Here is a 17,812-nt window from a genome sequence, read left to right on the forward strand (position 1 = left end):
ATTCAAGTCCTGGCTATTTTGCTGCCTAAGGAAGGATTATATCTATTTATTTGATCCCATCTTATTATTTGTGTTTGTAAGCTGGTGAGTTCTTTCTGTTTCAGCCTGGGGGGAACGTTTTAAAGCAGTGACTCTGATTGGCGGGCTGGCGAGGGCAGTGCCTGAAAACCCACACCCAGGGCTGGTCACCAGAGGTGCTCAGCAGGCTTCCTCCCCTTGTCAGCCCCCCACCACTCCCCTTCAAGACTCCAGTCATTTTTCTTGGGGGGTAGTCCCCTCCAGAGCCCTGTTTCTGATGGTAATTTGGTTTATTCCTCAGTTGTGTTTCATTAAAGAATTTTTACTTTATTAATACTGCATTGCTTTGGGATTTTTTTGCAAATTTATTCCAACATTATACCTAAAATTTAGTGCAATGAAAAATAACAGAAAGATGGCATTTTTAGTAAACAGTTTCTTTTAGATTATAGTATCATAAACCTGCAAAATACTTAACTTTGCTTTCGATGATGACGAGAAAATGAGATGAATCTACTGATGGTGAATCCACAGATTTTTTTTTCACCTTGAATAACACTTTGCTTAATGCTGGCAAAGTCAATGTTTATGTGTATTATAATCCTACTTAAGCAGAATCATGGTGAGCAGAGCTAAATGACACCATGGGAGAAATTATATTGACATAAAGATGGAGCACCGTCAACTGTGCTGCAATTCTCTTTTCTTGCAAGTAGTCCTGTACAAACCAGCTGAAGATTCTGCATTGAGCTTGGGGGTCTCTCACTGAGTATTTCAATATGTTTTTGATTTAATATTGGCTTCTCCGACGGCTTGTTGAGAAAACTGAAATCTGCCTCTAATAGATTTTAAAAATATATGGTCACCTTTATGTTGAGTAGAAAGTGTCAGTAACTAAGGGGGAAAAAAAGGACTTTCTTAAATTTCAATTATTGGGGACTGTAAACTATATTTTTATGAAACAGAGAACTAAATTTGTATGTGTTATGTTGCAAAACAATGCTTCTTGCACAGAGATGTGTCGAAGCAAATCATAAATCACTGGTCCTACCGTTTACTGGCAAGAAAGACAAGGAAGCAAGCTCTTCTAGAACAGACTGGGGAGAGGCATATGCTGGGGAGAGGCGTGCAGCCAGTGCCCTGAGGGTCCACATGCAGGCAGCTGGCCCAGGCCAGGAACTTGGGGGGGGTGGGCGTGCATGGGGAGGAGGGTGGCAAGGAAGGGGTCTCAGGCTCTGACTGCAGCGACAGGCCAGCCCGTGTGCAGTTAGGAACTCGGGGAAGAGTGCAGCCTTCCCCTGGGGCTCTCCACTTGAGTGTGTCCATTGCAACCTTCACAAGTGGGGCAAGGAAATAGCAACAGTCTGCTGCTCCTAGAAATTCCACATATGGGAAATTTACCTGACTAACCTCCTAGAATTGGACTGACAAAGGATTCCAGAATTCCCTGGTGGCTTCCAGAAGCTCTGAGGCTTGAGTTCACAAAGGCCCCATGTGATGTCCCATTCAGATGTAGCAGCCCTTTTGTAAAGCACCTACTCTGGGCCCCTAGTGAGGCGAGACCAGTATGGCCGCGGCCAAGTGGGTAGAAGTCACAGAGAGTGAAAAAGCAAGAAGCAGGCTCAGGCAGGACAGGCCGTGGTCACTTTTGTTGACGAAACTAGAGAAGGGTTGAATGTATTATTGTATGTGCATATTGTGACCCTAGAGCTTTTCTTTGGTTAATTTCAGCTCCCTCAGAGGCTCCCGATATCTGGAGAAACTTGAAGATGGTGTCGGGACATCCTACTGTGAGTTTATTCTGGAAGGTGAGATGCCGACGTTCAAAGAGACAGATTTTTGCTTGGCAGTTATCTTTCACTGAAACTAGACATTGGTGCAGTCTTCTGATGGGGAGGGCTGTTAACATGAATCCAGTAGAATTTGTTACCCAGTGGAGGAATCCCAGCTCCACATCCATTTCCCCAGCGCTGGACCAGTAACTCCTTCCTCAGCAGCCTCTTGCACAGGTGGCCAGTTCTGCTTGTTAGAACTGCATCTCCTAACTTCTCCTCAGGCCTGCCCCTAACATCTGCAGGGCCCAGTCCATGAGTATAAGTGGAGAAATATATACCATAATTAAAAGTTATAAATATTTAACTATTCAGAGTATTTATATTTAAAGTTTTAAGTCAAGCTAAAAAACTGCAATATAAAATTAATCTTGTCTTTCTGTCTTAACTGACATGCCTTCACGACAACGTGGAAGGCCTGGTTTGCGTTAAGAACTCTCGGATTCCTCAGTGTTTGATGCTAAGTCATGGCCATGCTGAGGGAGCTGGTCCTTGGCCGCAGGCCACCCCACTCTTTTTCCCATCTCCACTCCGGTCCTCCCCACGAGGGAGGACCCCCATGCACACACATGTGCACGTGCCAGTCTGTACGTCCAGGTTTTGTCCACACCCCAAGCTAACAGTTGCCCCAGCCCAATCTCAGGTCTGGGGGTGCACACACCAGGGGCACTGTCTGTCCTCAGGAAGGTAGGCCGGAGGTTCAGGCCCCTCCCGTCTGGGTCCACTCCTGTCTTTCCCACTCCATACTCACTGAGTTTTAATCCAGGCTAAAGAGTCCCCCTTTCTCTCTATTCCTGACTTGGTCACTCCTCTCTGGACACAGTATACTCTGAGATCTCCCCCAAATGATCCTATTCTCTGCTCAATTTTAGTTAGAATAGAATGTCTGATTTCAAGCTTGGTTTAGAAGGTTATTTTCTCTCTTAAGCTGTTTTAATTAGCCCGGTGTGTGTGTGTGTGTGTGTGTGTGTGTGTGTGTGTGTGTGTGTGTGTGTGTGTGTGTGTGTGTGTGTGTGTGTGTGTGTGTGTGTGTGTGTGTGTGTGTGTGTGTGTGTGTGTGTGTGTGTGTGCGCGCTCAATCAAGGGACAGAAACTCTTTTCAGAGGAAAGCCCATTTTGAAATGATTGTTTAATATTTTTTTCAGCCACTCTCAAAAGTGCATGCCAATGGGAAGATCCTGTTCTATAATGTAATTGTAGAAAACCTAGACAAGCCATCCAGGTTCGAGGTCCTCTCCATCCCTGCTCCCGCCAGCAGCACAGAACTAACCCTCGATCAGTGTTCTTACCAAATCCATGTCACAGCTCACAACAGTGTGGGCCCTTCTCCTGCTTCCGTAATTGTCGTTTCTGGAGACCCTGGAAACGGTGAGTGTTTCTGGTTTTGTTTTTCTTCTCTAGAAAAGTGTTGATGGTGTTATTAGGCAGAGGTGGATAAATCAGAAAGACAGTAATTTGGGGAGACAAAAGATCTAGCTGCCAAACACTGTCCGTCATTTTCTTTGGGTTCAGGCGTTTCAGCGGGTTTCTGGCGCAGTCCTCCTTCGTGTGGGAAGAAGATTTCAGCCATATCTCAGGGATTCTTCCACCAACTTGGGAAATTGTCTCAAATTTATTCAAATAAATGCAACACCGACAAACAGTCCCAGCTGAGAGTTAGAGATGGTATGAAAGTGCTTTGTGGCTTATGAAACACGAGGTGCATTTATTATATGGCAGAATATTTTGTCAGTCTTGGCCACCTATAAAGAGCCCAGGAACATTTCTGGACATCATGAGGAGAGCTAGCATCATCTTTCGAGAAGGGCTTTGCCAAAGCTGTGGAATAAAATGGTGATAACTGGCTAAACCCTTAGCCTGTGAGAGACCAAACAAGGTGGAAATGACCTTACGTGTACAATTAATAATGGTGTAAATTTCCTTCTTGGGACAGCTGTGAAAAGAGGTTGGCTGCACTAACCCCACCCCCAGCAGTACACACTCTGAGACACTGCACACTTGGACATGACCCAACAGACATCCTAAGGTCATTCATGAACCTTGCAATAATGTCACCCTTCAGTTACTGCTATAAAAATTTTCAGACCCTGCTTGTAGGGTTATGTCACATTGCTTTATACCTATCATTCAAATTAGGCTTAAATTTAGGTTAAGTGGGCTAGGTTAGAGGGTGTTATTATTTTGTTTTATTTACTTTGTTTAAGAACTATCCTGTGTGTCAAGTAAGAGAAAGAAATTGGGATTGTGCCACAGGAGAAAAACTAAGGAGTCACTTAACCTAATCTTTGCTTGTCAAGAACTGTATTAGAGAAGGAAGTTATTCTGTCTTTATTAGGGCCGAACGGGAAAGGTGGGCATTTCATTCACCCTGGGGGAGCTGACAGATTAAAAAAACACTGCCTCCAATGAGGCTCAGCTCAAACAACTCTGCTAAACACTATTATCTGTTTGGGGTCATCCCTATCTGTGGGTTCCTATCATACCTTCCTTCCCCATGCCCTGCCTTTAGAACCCATTCCTTCACCTTGTGAAGCCCTATCCAGCTTTCCTGGTGTGGTCCACATTCTTAAGTCTCCAGAGTGGATAAAGGCACTGATGTGCTCTGAGACAGACCAAGGAGGTTTAGCCAATTCACACTAGAGTGTGAATGACTGAAGAAAAAGAAAATAGATAGATTCCCTTTCTCTTTTCCTCTACCTCCACTCCTCAAAACATATTTGCAATTTTAAAGAAGCAGCTTAGTAAGAGTCATGCTTCTAAGCTTGGGGTGAAATTTTAGTCAGTGTGAATAAGTGAAGTAGAAAATGTCAGTTTTAATATGAAAGAGATTTGTCTCTCTGATGAAGGAAGACAGAGAAGCCATGTGGGTAGGATAGGCACAGGCCTTCTTGGGGAACCTCTCGCCTCATGCCTGGGGCTGCAAAGTCCTTTCGGTGTTCCCAGCTGGGTGATAATTTGGTGCCCTAGAAAATGTAATAGCATCCTGCTTTCACATCAATGTTCAGCTCTAATTAGAATTGCCAGATAAATTAAAGATGCCCAGTTAAATATGAATTGCAGAGAAGCAACAAGTACATTCTGAGTGTTAAGTCTGTCCCATGTAACATTTGCGCCACACTGCCTGCCTCTCTGAACAGCTGTTTGCAGGTCCATCCCTTGATCAGAGTCTGCTTTCACTAGAGTGACCACCAGGGACCACTGAACAGTGGAGTCAGCCTCGGAAATAGGAGAAATTCTCATCCCTCAATATCTAGGCTGACCTGCTTGAAATCAGTAGAACTGTAGTCCATTGAGACCATATCACCTTTTTTCCAATTGTCAGACCTTAGGAAAACTACCCTGGTGCATAAAATACGTTGAGGTGGTATCCTAGGTCATAAGTAGCGTGCACATCCGTTCATAATCTGGCTTAGTACATACCTGAATTGTTCTTTCCTTTTTTCTCCACACTCACCTCAGTTTCTGCCCCTAAAATCTGGGAGACAGTAGTTAGTTCAGGAGCAGCCAGCATTATGTGGGACAATTAAGCCAAATTATTCATTCATTCAACAGATGATTTTTGAAAGCAGATCAAGTACCAGACACAGTTCTAGGTCAAGGGTCAACAACTTTTTCGGTAAAGGGGCAGAGAGTAAATATTTTAGGCATTATAGGCCAGACAGTCTCCAATCTATATTCTGTATTCTTTGTTTGTTTTTAAAAACTCTTTAAAAATCTTAAAACCAGTCTTAGCTTAAGGGTCATATAAAAACAAGCTTCCAGGGCTGGATTTGTCCTGCTGGCGGTGGTTTGCTGATCCCTGTTTTAGGGGCTGACGTCCCTTTGGGTCTCAGAAGATCAGGACAGGGGGCATCTGAAGGGCAGGTGTGAATATTTGTTTGGAGTGAGAGGCAGGAAAAGATCCCTCCTGCCCTAACCCAAGCCCCGTAGCAATTGCAGAGGTAGGGCTTTTACCTGCTAGATACACTGCACGTTCAAGTTTATTTTCTTCTTTAGATATTTTTGCAAAATGTATGATTAATTAAATCTGAAGCATTGCCCTCTTTGTATGTACAGAAGAGGTTGAAATAGGAAGAGTTAACGGCACAGAGGATGGATTTTCTGTGTCTTGGAAACCCCAATCCGGAGATGCCACAGGCTATGTTGTGGAGTGGTGTGATGGTCCCCAGGACCTGCCCTGTGTTCTCCAGTGGAAAAACCTAGGCCCCAATACCACAAGCACAGTCATTAGCTCGGGTAAGAAGAACCTTCTGTATTACCATGCTGCTCCATTCACCTGGCGGCAACTTCAACAGGTTTCTGGATCATCTCAGATACTTTGTGCTCAACTGATAACTACAAATCCAGCGTGGGTCTTGGAGTTCAAATTTTGCAGTGATGTGGTCTAAGGTTTTACCTTTGTATCTACTTTTACAGAGACTACCTGGACCAAAGGCTGGAATAGGTGTTCATGAGTTTCATGAATTTGTTCAGCAGTGAGTCAGCAGTCTCAAATGAATGGCAGAGGGACATTATAACAGTTGTCCTGAGAGCTTTTACAAAAGCAATGAAGTGTGTGGATTTGGGAAACAGGAGTAGAGCTGATGGGAGTCGATTATCAACGTCAGTTTCAATGGAACATCTAGAACTTGGTCTCTTTCCTCCCACACTGGATTTGTCATTTCGAGATTACTAGTGTAGCAGTTCAAGGAGCCTAGGTTTGTGGCTTGATTAGGGGTGGGGGTGGGGGGGTGTTGGTGGCGCCATCTGCTGGGCTCAAGATAAAGATGTGGGAATTGTCCGGGTCCAGAGGGTGACTGATGAGACTCCAGGAGGGCATTCAGTGGCTGGTGGGGAGTGAGGAGGGGAGTCTTCCCTTGGCTTGAGCAGTGTCAGTGGCATGGTGTGAGGGGAAAGTGAGGTACTGGAAGCAAATCTTCCAGATGCTTGCCCTTCATGGGCAGAGAGAAGGCCAGTCGCTGGCAGGGGATTTGGAGTCAAAGGAGAGTTTTACATGGTTTTCTGTGTCTGGTTGAATTCTGCGCCCAGTTGCATGCACGTGGATAAGGGCATGTTTGCGAACTCTTTATCAAGAGGATGATGTAGAGGACAGTCGCCCAGACTTCGTCGGAAATGCTGGAGGATTCAGGGGAAGGAGGGAAGATGGTGGCGATGAAGGGCAGAAACCCCGAGGAGGAAATTCTTAAGGGGACACAAATTCATTTTTCATTCTTCTTCTTTTCAGAAGTAAAGAGAATGGCATCCTGTGTTATTGAAAATCTGTTGACTTTTCTTCTCTAGGTGCTTTTAGACCAGGGGTTCGATACAACTTCAGAATTTATGGAATTTCTACCAAAAGGATGGCTCATTTATTAGAGAAAAAAGCAGGATACTTGGAGGAACTGGGTAAGTTTAAAGCATTTAATGTGTCCATTGTTCAGAACAATCCAGAAACTCTTCACTTTGGGTTTAGGAAGATTACAGCACCTTTCCTAATTTTCAGTGTCCCGTTTATTCTGGCAATGGGGTTTTTTAAAAAGTTATTTTTTAATCATACAAATAGAAAACATTTTCATTAAAGACAATTTATAAGATGTTATGCAAAAGAAGACAAAATGATTGCTAATTTTACCACCCAAGGGCAAATACCCAGAGTTAATATTTTATGTGTATCCTTTCTCAGTACAGATATACACTTTTAAATAAAAATGGGATCTTTTTTTATTACTACTCTATGCCGTTTTGTAAAGTGCTTTTTGACTCATGTCACTAAGTAATCTTTAACTGTCATTTTTTAGCACTGCAAAGTGCCTCATGGTTTGCATATGTCAAATCACCTGTCGTTGGACTTTTAGGATGATTACAAAAATACTTCTCTATTAAAAACTATAAAATTCACCTTCAGTTACGTTGCAGTCTCAAATACTCAATCTCTCTCTTCTTTCTTGGCCAAATCTCTTATGCCCTATCTGACTCACCATCATTTTAGCTGAATCTTTGTCCATCGCTCTGATAATGGTTTTTCAACAACGCCCCGGAAGTAGAATACTCGAGCCAAAAGGTTTGAACTTCTTAAATACAATTTTATAATTTTTAAGACTTTTGGTAGATGTTGTGAAATCGCTGCCCCCCCAGAAATTGTACCATGATCCCAGCAGCAGTGTGGGGGAGTTTTGATCCTCCCATGTGGTTGCTAATTCACCTTCTCGGCATCCAGGGTCTCACACCCGCTGGAAGCTGGGCAGCTGTGTCCTTGACTGCCTCTCAGCAATCAGACCAGCTCTTGGGGTTCTCCGTTGGGTGGGAGCTGCCCCAGACAGGCAGGAAGGGTGTGTTGTGTGTTTTGGCGGACATAGGCCAGGTGTGCACCAGCGTATGTGCTGAAACAGGCTCTCAGGGAAGCCTCAGAATAAACGCTTTCCGATTCTCCCTGTGACACCTGGACAATTGTGCACTGCTACCACTTGGGAACTAGAGTTCTTCAAAGTTGCCCATACCTCTTCAAACATAACCCTTCCTCCTCCTCCCTTCCTCCCTACTTCAGTTCATCCTCCCAAACACTGTTGAGAATTCAGACTCAGAATGAAGTCTAAGAAAGCCTTTCTTTTTTGCTGTGTGACCTTGCCAAGTTACTGAGTCTCTCTGGGCATCCATTTCTACACCTGAGAGATGTAAGGCTTGAACAAGATGATTGCTCAACTCCTTCCCAGCTCTCACGAGCTAAGTCAGGGCGTACATCCTCTAGAGAAAAAGATGAGACTCCTTCACTTGGCACACGCGCCTACAGAGTGGGCCGTGGTTCTGCTTTCAGTTTACACCAGTGCACTGAGACTCTTTCCAAATCGTAAATCTTACATTATCCCAACTTCCTTTCCTAGCTCCTTCAGACAACCCTCAAGTGGTCATGAGTAAGTTGACCTCCCACTCCTTCACTCTGAGTTGGAAGGATTATTCCACTGAATCCCAGCCTGGCTTTATACAAGGATACCATGTCTACCTGAAACCCAAGGCGGGGGAGCAGTGCCACCCGGCATTTGAAAAGACAGTTCTTCCAGGTGACTTTTTTTTTTTTTTGTCTGTTTACCGTTTCAAGGTCTCATTATTTGAAATCATTGGAAAGGCTGCCGGCCGTCTCTGACTGTGGCCAGGCTGAATTCTGTGCTCACGTGCTTAAACAAATTAGTAGGGTGGACAAGACCATGGGGGCCAGGATTTTAACTTACTTAAAAACAATGTGGCCCAGTATTTTTAGAAGCACCTGAAATACCCTCAGCTCCTTAAGAAAACCTACTTAGGAAACATTCTTGCTAACCTCATTTCTTCTTTGACTTCATTAAAGTTTATTAAAATGTGTATCTAAGAAGCACTGGCAGGCTCTTCCTCTCTCTCTGGCAGGTCTGAGTGCTTCCCCTGGTCAGGAACATCCCTTGTTTAGTGGGGTGCTTGCTTTGCTTGCCGTCTCCCGAATATTTTTCCAGTGTCCCCAGTGTGATGAAATTATGATTTCATTTTTGGTTGGTTTAGAAACGTTGGCAGTGCCAAGTCAACAAGAGTATTAGTGCCCCACCGTCTCACAAGATCTTTATCATGCTCTTAATAGTTTTTTCTTCTTGAAAAAAAAAATTTTTTTTTTTTTTAACCTCACAGAGGATTCAGTATGTTGCAAATACACAATTGACAACCCGGGACAAAAGACATTCGTTGTGGAAAATCTACAGCCGGAATCCGTCTATGAGTTTTTCGTCACTCCTTACACAAGTGTTGGCGAGGGTCCCCTGGATGCCTTCACAAAGGTCACAACTCCGGATGAATACTGTGAGTTTCTCCAAATCAAAACTCTTAGCAGTTCTTGGGAAACTGACAGATGACACACACCATGGGCATGGGTTTTGTCTAGATTGGGAATTTTTAAACCTTTCTTCTCTTTCTGTGTCTGTCTCTTTCTTTCTCTAGATGAAACTCACCAAAAAAAAAAAAAAAAGGAAATGTTACGCAGAATCCCACTACATAAAATAGATAAGAGTGAAGCTAATCCAACTGATCTATAACCTGGAATCTTCCTCTTGCCTTTCTCTGGCCCCTGAGGCACTTCTCTGGAACTCAGTCCCAGAATAGTTTGAAAATCACTGATGGCGTATTTTAGTGTTGACTTGGGAAGAGCCTTGTGAGTTCTGTCTGCAAGAGGGGTGGGGATGTTCTTCTCAGCAGAACTGCTCTCTGCAGCCAGACTTCTGGCTGGTTTCTCTCAGTGGCAAATTACTGGCTTCTTGACCTTGCGTCTCTGGGGGTACTAGAAAGTACGGTGGGGCAAGCAGTGTTGGTTCACGAACCCGGTGTTTGCAGATTTGATGGGGAAAGGGTGAGATAAAGAGAGCCATCCTTTCAAAATGCATTTGTCTTGAAAGATGGAGAAAGAAGAGGAAGGGAGAAGAATGGCAGCTTACTGGTAAATAAGATTCTGCTGGTAAATCCTGCCCTCCAGCAAAGAGGAAGGTGGTGGGAGAAAACAGATACTGACGGAGGAAAGCGGGGAAAGTAGGTAGCAGATAGGAATCATAGGAGGTCCACGCTGGAAAGGACATCTCAAGATACGCCTCCATGAAAAACAAATAGGCTAAAATATCTGCCTGAGTTGCCAAGTAGCGTAAGGTGGGGCTCTGGGGATGGGGTGGGCTCGTCAGGTAGAACCACTGGACCTGGCTGTCTGACGGGTGATGAGGATGCCCACGACCACAGTGGCAGGTTGGGCTGAAACATGGCCCCAGGTCTCTAAGCCAAAGGCCAGAACTCTCGTAGTCAGGTTAAGATTTCAGTCAACAACTCACATTACTTGAGCATGCTTGCCATTCTAGAGTTAATTTTAAATTTATTTTCAGGCTGTTTTTCTTCCAGCTTCAGTATTTACTTGGCTGGTAGAGGTGTGTGTATGAGTATGTGTAAGACACACACACACACACACACATATGATACATATGATTATCTTTATCTCAATTATATTTTCTAGATTTCATTTATCTCCCTTACTCATGAGAAACCTCCTTAGCCTTGGCTGTGACTCGATTATATTGATTATTATGAAAAAGTAAACTAAGTTGCTGCATAATTGCAGCAGTGAGAATGACAGTCCACAGTTAGAAAAATAGTATGGAGGACTCACAAATGCAATGGTGAGTGACAGAAGCCGGGCCCCGCTCTTGCTGCACAATTCCACACATAGAGTATAGACAGAGGCAAATGCTGTTTATGTGGTTGAAAGGCAGGCTAGTGGTTACCGTGGGAGGGGAAGATGCCTGGATGGGGACACTGGGGGACTCTCGGGGGAGCTGGTAACGTTCTTTTTCTTGATCTGGGTACTGGTTACGTGGGTACGTTCAGTTTGTGAAAACTCATTGAGCTGTACACTTAGGAGCACTTTTCTGTATGCACATATTATACTTCAACAAAAAGTTTAGCAAAGCCTGTCTGAAGTTTGGAAACTACTATGGGTAGCTCCCCAGGCTGCTTCTCAGATACATTACAAATTCGTAATTTAACCAAATTTTAAAACCAATTGTAGTCATCAAAAGTACTGCTCTTGAGAGCAAGGTGTTCTTTTTTTTTTTTTAAACATATATGTACTGATTTATTTTTATTTATTTATTTTTGGCTGTGTTAGGTCTTCGTTGCTGCATGCAGGCTTTCTCTAGTTGTGGTGAGCAGGGGCTACTCTTCGCTGCGGTGTGCGGGCTTCTCATTGCAGTAGCTTCTCTCGTTGTGGAGCACAGGCTGTAGGTGCACAGGCTTCAGTAGTTGTGGCACGTGGGCTCAGTAGTTGTGGCACAGGGCTCTAGAGTGCAGGCTCAGTAGCTGTGGTGCACGGGCTTAGTTGCTCTGTGGCATGTGGGATCTTCCCAGACTCGAATCCGTGTCCCCTGCACTGGCAGGTGGATTCTTAACCACCGCGCCACCAGGGAAGTCCAAGAGCACGGTGTTCTTTAGTGGTGTCAGGAGGAGTTTCTTTCGCCTTACCTGGTGTCAGGGATAATTTTAGGCCAGTTGTCGAGGTGCTTTCTCTGCCACCCTCTTACCTTCCCATGTCCTTTTCTCCAGAGCCCTGTGCTTCCTCAGAGCACTGGGTTGGGCCTGCCCTCCCTGACAAAACTCCAGTGTTGTTATCCACTAGCACCACAAGTCAGTCCCCATTCCTGCAGGACAGCTGTGGAGGGGGATGAGGAGGGCAGGGAGCCAAAGGGATTGAACAGGAATATATGTACATGTGAATGACTGTCAGCCTCCAAACCCCTTCGTGCGATTTGCTTTTATAAAAGAGGATGTTTACCAACCCAGCTGAACTATTCTTTGGCGGATTTGCAAGCAGTGAGACCAGGAAGATGGGCATTTATGAAAATGAAGTACAGGTTGACATATCTGAGAAATAAAAATAGAATAATTATCCCGGGTGATGACTTAGGTAATTTTCTCAGAGCCTAACTAGAAGGGGTGCATTCGTCAAGTTTTGACGTGTAATAAAATACCTCAAAATCTCAATGGCATACAAAAATAAATCTCTCTTTTCATGCTCCTGGCTTGGCTGACGTAGGCTGGGCCAGGTGGGACTCCAAGCTTCAGGCAGGTTTGTTCCATGTAGGTTCACCCTGAGGCTTATGCTGAAGGGACAGTGGCTCTGAGAGACCAACTCTTCTCAGAGTGGGTCACAGGAACACAAGAGAGCAAGCCAACTACAAGCACACCGAACGCAGCTACCAACCAGCATGACCACTACTCACCTCCCATTGGCCAAACCAACTCACTCACGTGGCTGAGCCCACAAGTCAAGTGTGTGGAGTGTAATTCCCATACAGGGAGGGAGTAAAGAATGGGGAGTAATGATCCAGTCTGTCAGGAGAGGTGTGGGTTTGAGTCACAAGTGTTGAGGGCAAATGGTTCCCTGTGTTGGCTGGTTGATCTCACTGCCCTGTCCCCCAGCAGTCAGACAGAACTCATATTGAACCTTGCACAAATGGAGTTTTGAGGAATAAAAGACATGTAAAACTATTTTTATTCCTTTGAGGGAAAAGCAGTCATTAAAAATATCCCTTTCTTTTTCCTCTCCAGCCCATACACTGATACACATCATCCTGCCCATGATTTTCTGCGTTTTGATCGTCATGATAATTTGCTACTTAAAAAGTCAGTGGTAAGTGTGCGGGGAAGGTTTTTATCCAAGAAGGAGTCAAAGAAAAATCTAGAAAGGAGATAGAAGTCACACCTGATAATATGAGGAAAAGTGCTGAAAAGGAAAGAACAAAGGAGGATTTGGTGGAAATATGATGTTTTAAACAATCTTGTTTATCAACAGATAAGCAATAAATCAATACATAAGGAAACTAGACTTCCCTGGTGGCACAGTGGTTAAGAATCTGCCTGCCAATGCAGGGGACATGGGTTCGAGCCCTGGTCCGGGAAGATCCCACATGCCGTGGAGCAACTAAGCCCACGCGCCACAACTACTGAGCCTGTGCTCTAGAGCCCGTGAGCCACAACTACTGAGCCTGCGTGCCACAACTACTGAAGCCTGCGCACCCTAGAGCCCATGTGCCGCAACTACTGAGCCTGTGCTCTAGAGCCCATGTGCCGCAACTACTGAAGCCCTTGCGCTCTAGGGCCCACGTGCCACAACTACTGAGCCTGCGTGCCACAACTACTGAAGCCTGTGCACCTAGAGCCCGTGCTCCGCAACAAGAGATGCCACTACAATGAGAAGCCCACGCACCTCAACTAGAGATAGCCAGCGCACAGCAACAAAGACCCAACGCAGCCAAAAATAATAATAAGGAAACCAACTATTTTAAAATGTTGCCAAATTTGTTCATAGCAATAGCTAATATTTATATTTCACTTACCATGTACTTGGAAGTGTTCTAAGTGCTTTACATATAACAATTCATTTAATGCTTCCAACACTACCATCACCACCGTAATGATCTCCATTGAACCAGTAAGGAAATTAAAGCATAGAAGGGTTAAAAAGCTTGCTTAAGGTTACAGTGTTAATGAGTGATTGATAAAGCACGGATTAGAACCCAGGAATCTGACTCCAGCGTTCTCACTCTTAACCATTCTGCTATATTGCAAAATTGTCTAATTTTCACTGTTTTTCTAGGCTGAAGGAGAAGTGTTATCCTGATAGTCCAAACCCTTACAAGAGCAGTGTCCTGTCATTAATAAAATCCAAGGTAAATGCTGGGAAATTGTATGGATACTCATATGCTTGTTAAAGACCAACCCAGGGCTGGGGCTATAATAATCATACACTCCTAGACCTTCTCAGGAAGATGTCACAAAGCAAAAGCCTCTTCTGCTCCCATAGCCGTGAAAGGGTTGAACACAACTTTGATTTCTTCTGTCGGGATATCTTTTGGTTTTCAACATCACCTCCAGTTAACTTGTGACCAGGATAAAACAACAAAAAAAAATTGAAGCTCTAAGTGCGTTTCACATGCTTTATATACTGTGATACACACACACACATTATCTTTGCACATTTTTTGTTTCTGTTCCAGGAGAATCCTCATCTAACAATAATGTATGTCAAAGACTGTGTTCCAGATGCTATTGAAGTTATAAACAAGCCCGAAGGGAGTAAGATACAGTTCTTAGGCACTAGGAAGTCACTCACAGAAACTGAATTTACTAAGCCTGCCTACCTTTACCTCCTTCCGACGGAGAAGAACTACTCTGGCCCTGGACCTTGCATGTGTTTTGAGAACTTCACCTATAATCAGGCAGCTTCTGACTTTGCTTCTTGTGGACATTTCCCAGTAACCCCTCAAGCCCCACCACATCAGCTGGGACCACTGACTTCACCTGAAAATTTACTAAAGGCACTGGGACAAAACTACATGAATTCCCTGGGAGAAATCCCAGCCGGAGAAGCTAATTTGAATTATGTGTCCCAGTTGGCTTCACCCACCTCTGGAGACAAGGACAGCCTGCCAACAAATCCACCAGAGCCAGCACTCTGTTCAGAGTATAAAATGCAAATGGCCATACCCCTGGGTCTTGCCTCTGCTCCCCCAAGTGAGAACAGCAGCCTCTCCTCCACTACCCTTTTAGGTCAAGGGGAACACTGCCCCTAAGCAGTGTACCCATTTCGTATCCTTACGCTACACAGACCCTAGGAGAAGCATAGCCGGCACCATTCCATCACCAGATACCTCAGGGCTTAATCCCAGTGAGCTATCATCACCATTGTCAGGTCTGATTTATATAATCTTGCTAGGTTTTGAAGGTCAGAAGCTATGAAACTTAACATTCATCCTTGGAGCAGGCTCACTGTAGAAATGGCAGGATCATGGGAACAGGCTTACCTTGCTGCTGCGTGTTCCACGTTCACCTTTGTAACAGCAGACTTGGCACTTGACATAGGGATAGACCCCATCCACTCAGTACTGGACAGGTCCTTGAAGTTCAGTTTTTAGTAAGAAAGTATTTCCATTAAGTTTTACCCCACATTTAATATCTCAAGAGTAAAGGAACTAGATTTCAGGCTTTAAGAAAGGCTACAGAAGATTCGTTACTGGAGCATAAATTGTCAATGTTAATTTATTCTGGGTGTGTTTAATGAAGTCGCAGATATTTGATACCAAAACAGATTTTAGACTTGCCTTGAAGTGATGATAATTTGTAGTTCACTGATGTAGTAAAATGAACTCTTCCTATTAGACCTTATCTAATAGGTAAGACATGCGAATGAATCGATGAGATCCCCACAATTGTCCTGCTTAGTTTACCACGGTTAAAGAGTGGGACTGGCATGGAACCCCTGCCTCAGTGTCAAGATTATAGCACTCCTACTTAGTAGGCATGTCTTCTACCACAACTTTTGATGACTACCTCAGAACAGATAAAAGGATAATGTCATTAATTCCATTCACATTTATGGTTCCTCGTTTTTTCAAGAACTCTGGTATATAAATGACCTATTTTCAGTAAGCATCTTTTGGACTCTGCAGTAGGCTGTCTGGGTCAAGATAATGCCTTCACTGTCTCCTTATATTCCTGTTATGCTAACATAATAAAGTGAAACCTCATTGTTGAACATCATTCAGATATAACTGCAAAAGGCTAAATGGAGTGGGAACTCCTGGAGTGGCTCAGCAGCAGCTCTGTCTCTTTGAACCAATATATGCAAAGCACATACCTGGTACATAGTAGGTGTTCAATCGTGCTAGAGTTCTTTTCACTTCTTTCTGCCCGACAACCCTTAATGTTTACTTATCACACTTCTAAACAAGCACAATTAGGGGCTCCTTTTTCTTTGTTGTGGTGGACATGACGCTGCCTGTGCTTCTGGTACCGAATGCCCTGCGCTGTGCCATTCCACACTATGAAGAATGAGAGAGAAGGAGCCACAGCTGAAAGGAAGATGGCTGTCAACTGACCTAAATATACACAAACCCGGACTTCTGTTCAGGCTTTTCAACTTTTTCCTTCTATATAACTAAGCCTTTGGCTGAATAATGGGCTATGTACACCTAACATAGTACAAACAAGTATCTTGATTAAGAGTTCTGAGAAGACTCTGGGGCCAGTATTGTTATCATTTAGCCTCTTTGAGTTTGTCATGATGCAATTATAAAAGTACATAGAAACATCAATGACTGTGATGACTGATTTGTAAATAGTATATTTCATAAAGATTTTCTTTAAAAAAAATAATCCACAAAGCCTTGAAGGCATTTTTGTTGCAATAAGCTTTAATTAAAATATTTCACCATTGCATTATTTTGTTTTCTCTACCTCAATGAAGTAAAAACCTTAACAATTATTATAGCCGATAAATAAGCTTACTAGAAATGTAAATTCCTGGGTACCAGTCCAAATCTCATAACCAGAATCTCTGTGGTCCAAGGCCTGGAATCCATATATTTCATAAGTTCCCAGGCATTCAGATGCACACTCGACTTTGAGAATCATTGGTCTAAGTCAAATGAAGATGTCTTTCTGAAATATAACGACATACCAATAGGAAATGCTGGGCTATATAACTTTGTCCTTACAGTATCACTATGACTATAGTTTGGCTGTAAACATTCTTCTCCCATCTTCGTAAATAACCAAATAACTTAGTGTATGCCATTTAACAGCATCATTTTAAGAAGTGTTATTCAGAAACTTTGAAATTTGTATTCATGTGTCAGAATTATTACGATTAAAAAAAAACTCATGGAGAATTTCAAATATATACAAACGGAGAAGAGTTTAACAAACCCTTATGTATTGTCATCAATCCGAACAGCCACTAAACCATGTTTATTTTAGTCCATCTGTACTCTTACTCAGTCTCCCTCCTGAAATGATTTTGAAGCAAATCATTTCATCTGTAAATATTTGTTTCTCTAAATAGGCTTTACTTTTTCTAATATAGCCATAATACCTTTTAAAAGATCATACCTATCAAAAAATCAAACAACCCAATCAAAAAATGGGTAGAAGATCTAAATAGACATTTCTTCAAAGACATACAGATGGCCAAAAAGCACATGAAAAGATGCTCAGCATTGCTAATTATCAGAGAAATGCAAATCAAAACTACAATGAGGTATCACCTCACACAGGTCAGAATGGCCATCATCAAAAAGTCTACAAACAATAAATGCTGGAGAGGGTGTGGAGAAAAGGGAACCCTCCTACACTATTGGTGGGAGTGTATATTGGTACAACGACTATGGAGAACAGAATGGAGCTTCCTTAAAAAGCTATAAATAGAACTACCATATGACCCAGCAGTCCCACTACTGGACATATAGCCTGAGAAAACCATAATTCAAAAAGATACATGCACCCCCCAATGTTCATTGCAGCACTGTTTACAATAGCCAAGACGTGGAAGCAACCTAAATGTCCATCAACAAAGGAATGGATAAAGAAGATGTAGTACATATATACAATGGACCGCTAGCCATAACAAAGAACGAAATAATGCCATTTGCAGCAACATG

At 43.4% G+C, this 17,812-nt stretch overlaps 1 protein-coding gene across 1 annotated transcript in view; it reads left to right on the plus strand.

Annotated features, from left to right (window-relative positions):
- Positions 1 to 16,541, plus strand: part of OSMR (oncostatin M receptor) — a 57,581-nt gene extending 41,040 nt beyond the window's left edge. Inside the window, exons 10-18 of the mRNA XM_060295413.2 lie at positions 1,750 to 1,826; positions 2,996 to 3,218; positions 5,907 to 6,086; positions 7,131 to 7,235; positions 8,708 to 8,884; positions 9,477 to 9,644; positions 12,924 to 13,005; positions 13,972 to 14,044; positions 14,372 to 16,541. Of these exons, the coding sequence (XP_060151396.1) occupies positions 1,750 to 1,826; positions 2,996 to 3,218; positions 5,907 to 6,086; positions 7,131 to 7,235; positions 8,708 to 8,884; positions 9,477 to 9,644; positions 12,924 to 13,005; positions 13,972 to 14,044; positions 14,372 to 14,947 (1,661 nt within the window). The 3' untranslated portion in view covers positions 14,948 to 16,541. The remainder of the gene's footprint in view (positions 1 to 1,749; positions 1,827 to 2,995; positions 3,219 to 5,906; positions 6,087 to 7,130; positions 7,236 to 8,707; positions 8,885 to 9,476; positions 9,645 to 12,923; positions 13,006 to 13,971; positions 14,045 to 14,371) is intronic.
- The last annotated feature ends 1,271 nt before the right edge of the window (positions 16,542 to 17,812 follow it).

The sequence above is a fragment of the Globicephala melas genome, chromosome 3, assembly GCF_963455315.2.
Source record: "Globicephala melas chromosome 3, mGloMel1.2, whole genome shotgun sequence".
Lineage (NCBI taxonomy): Eukaryota > Metazoa > Chordata > Mammalia > Artiodactyla > Delphinidae > Globicephala > Globicephala melas.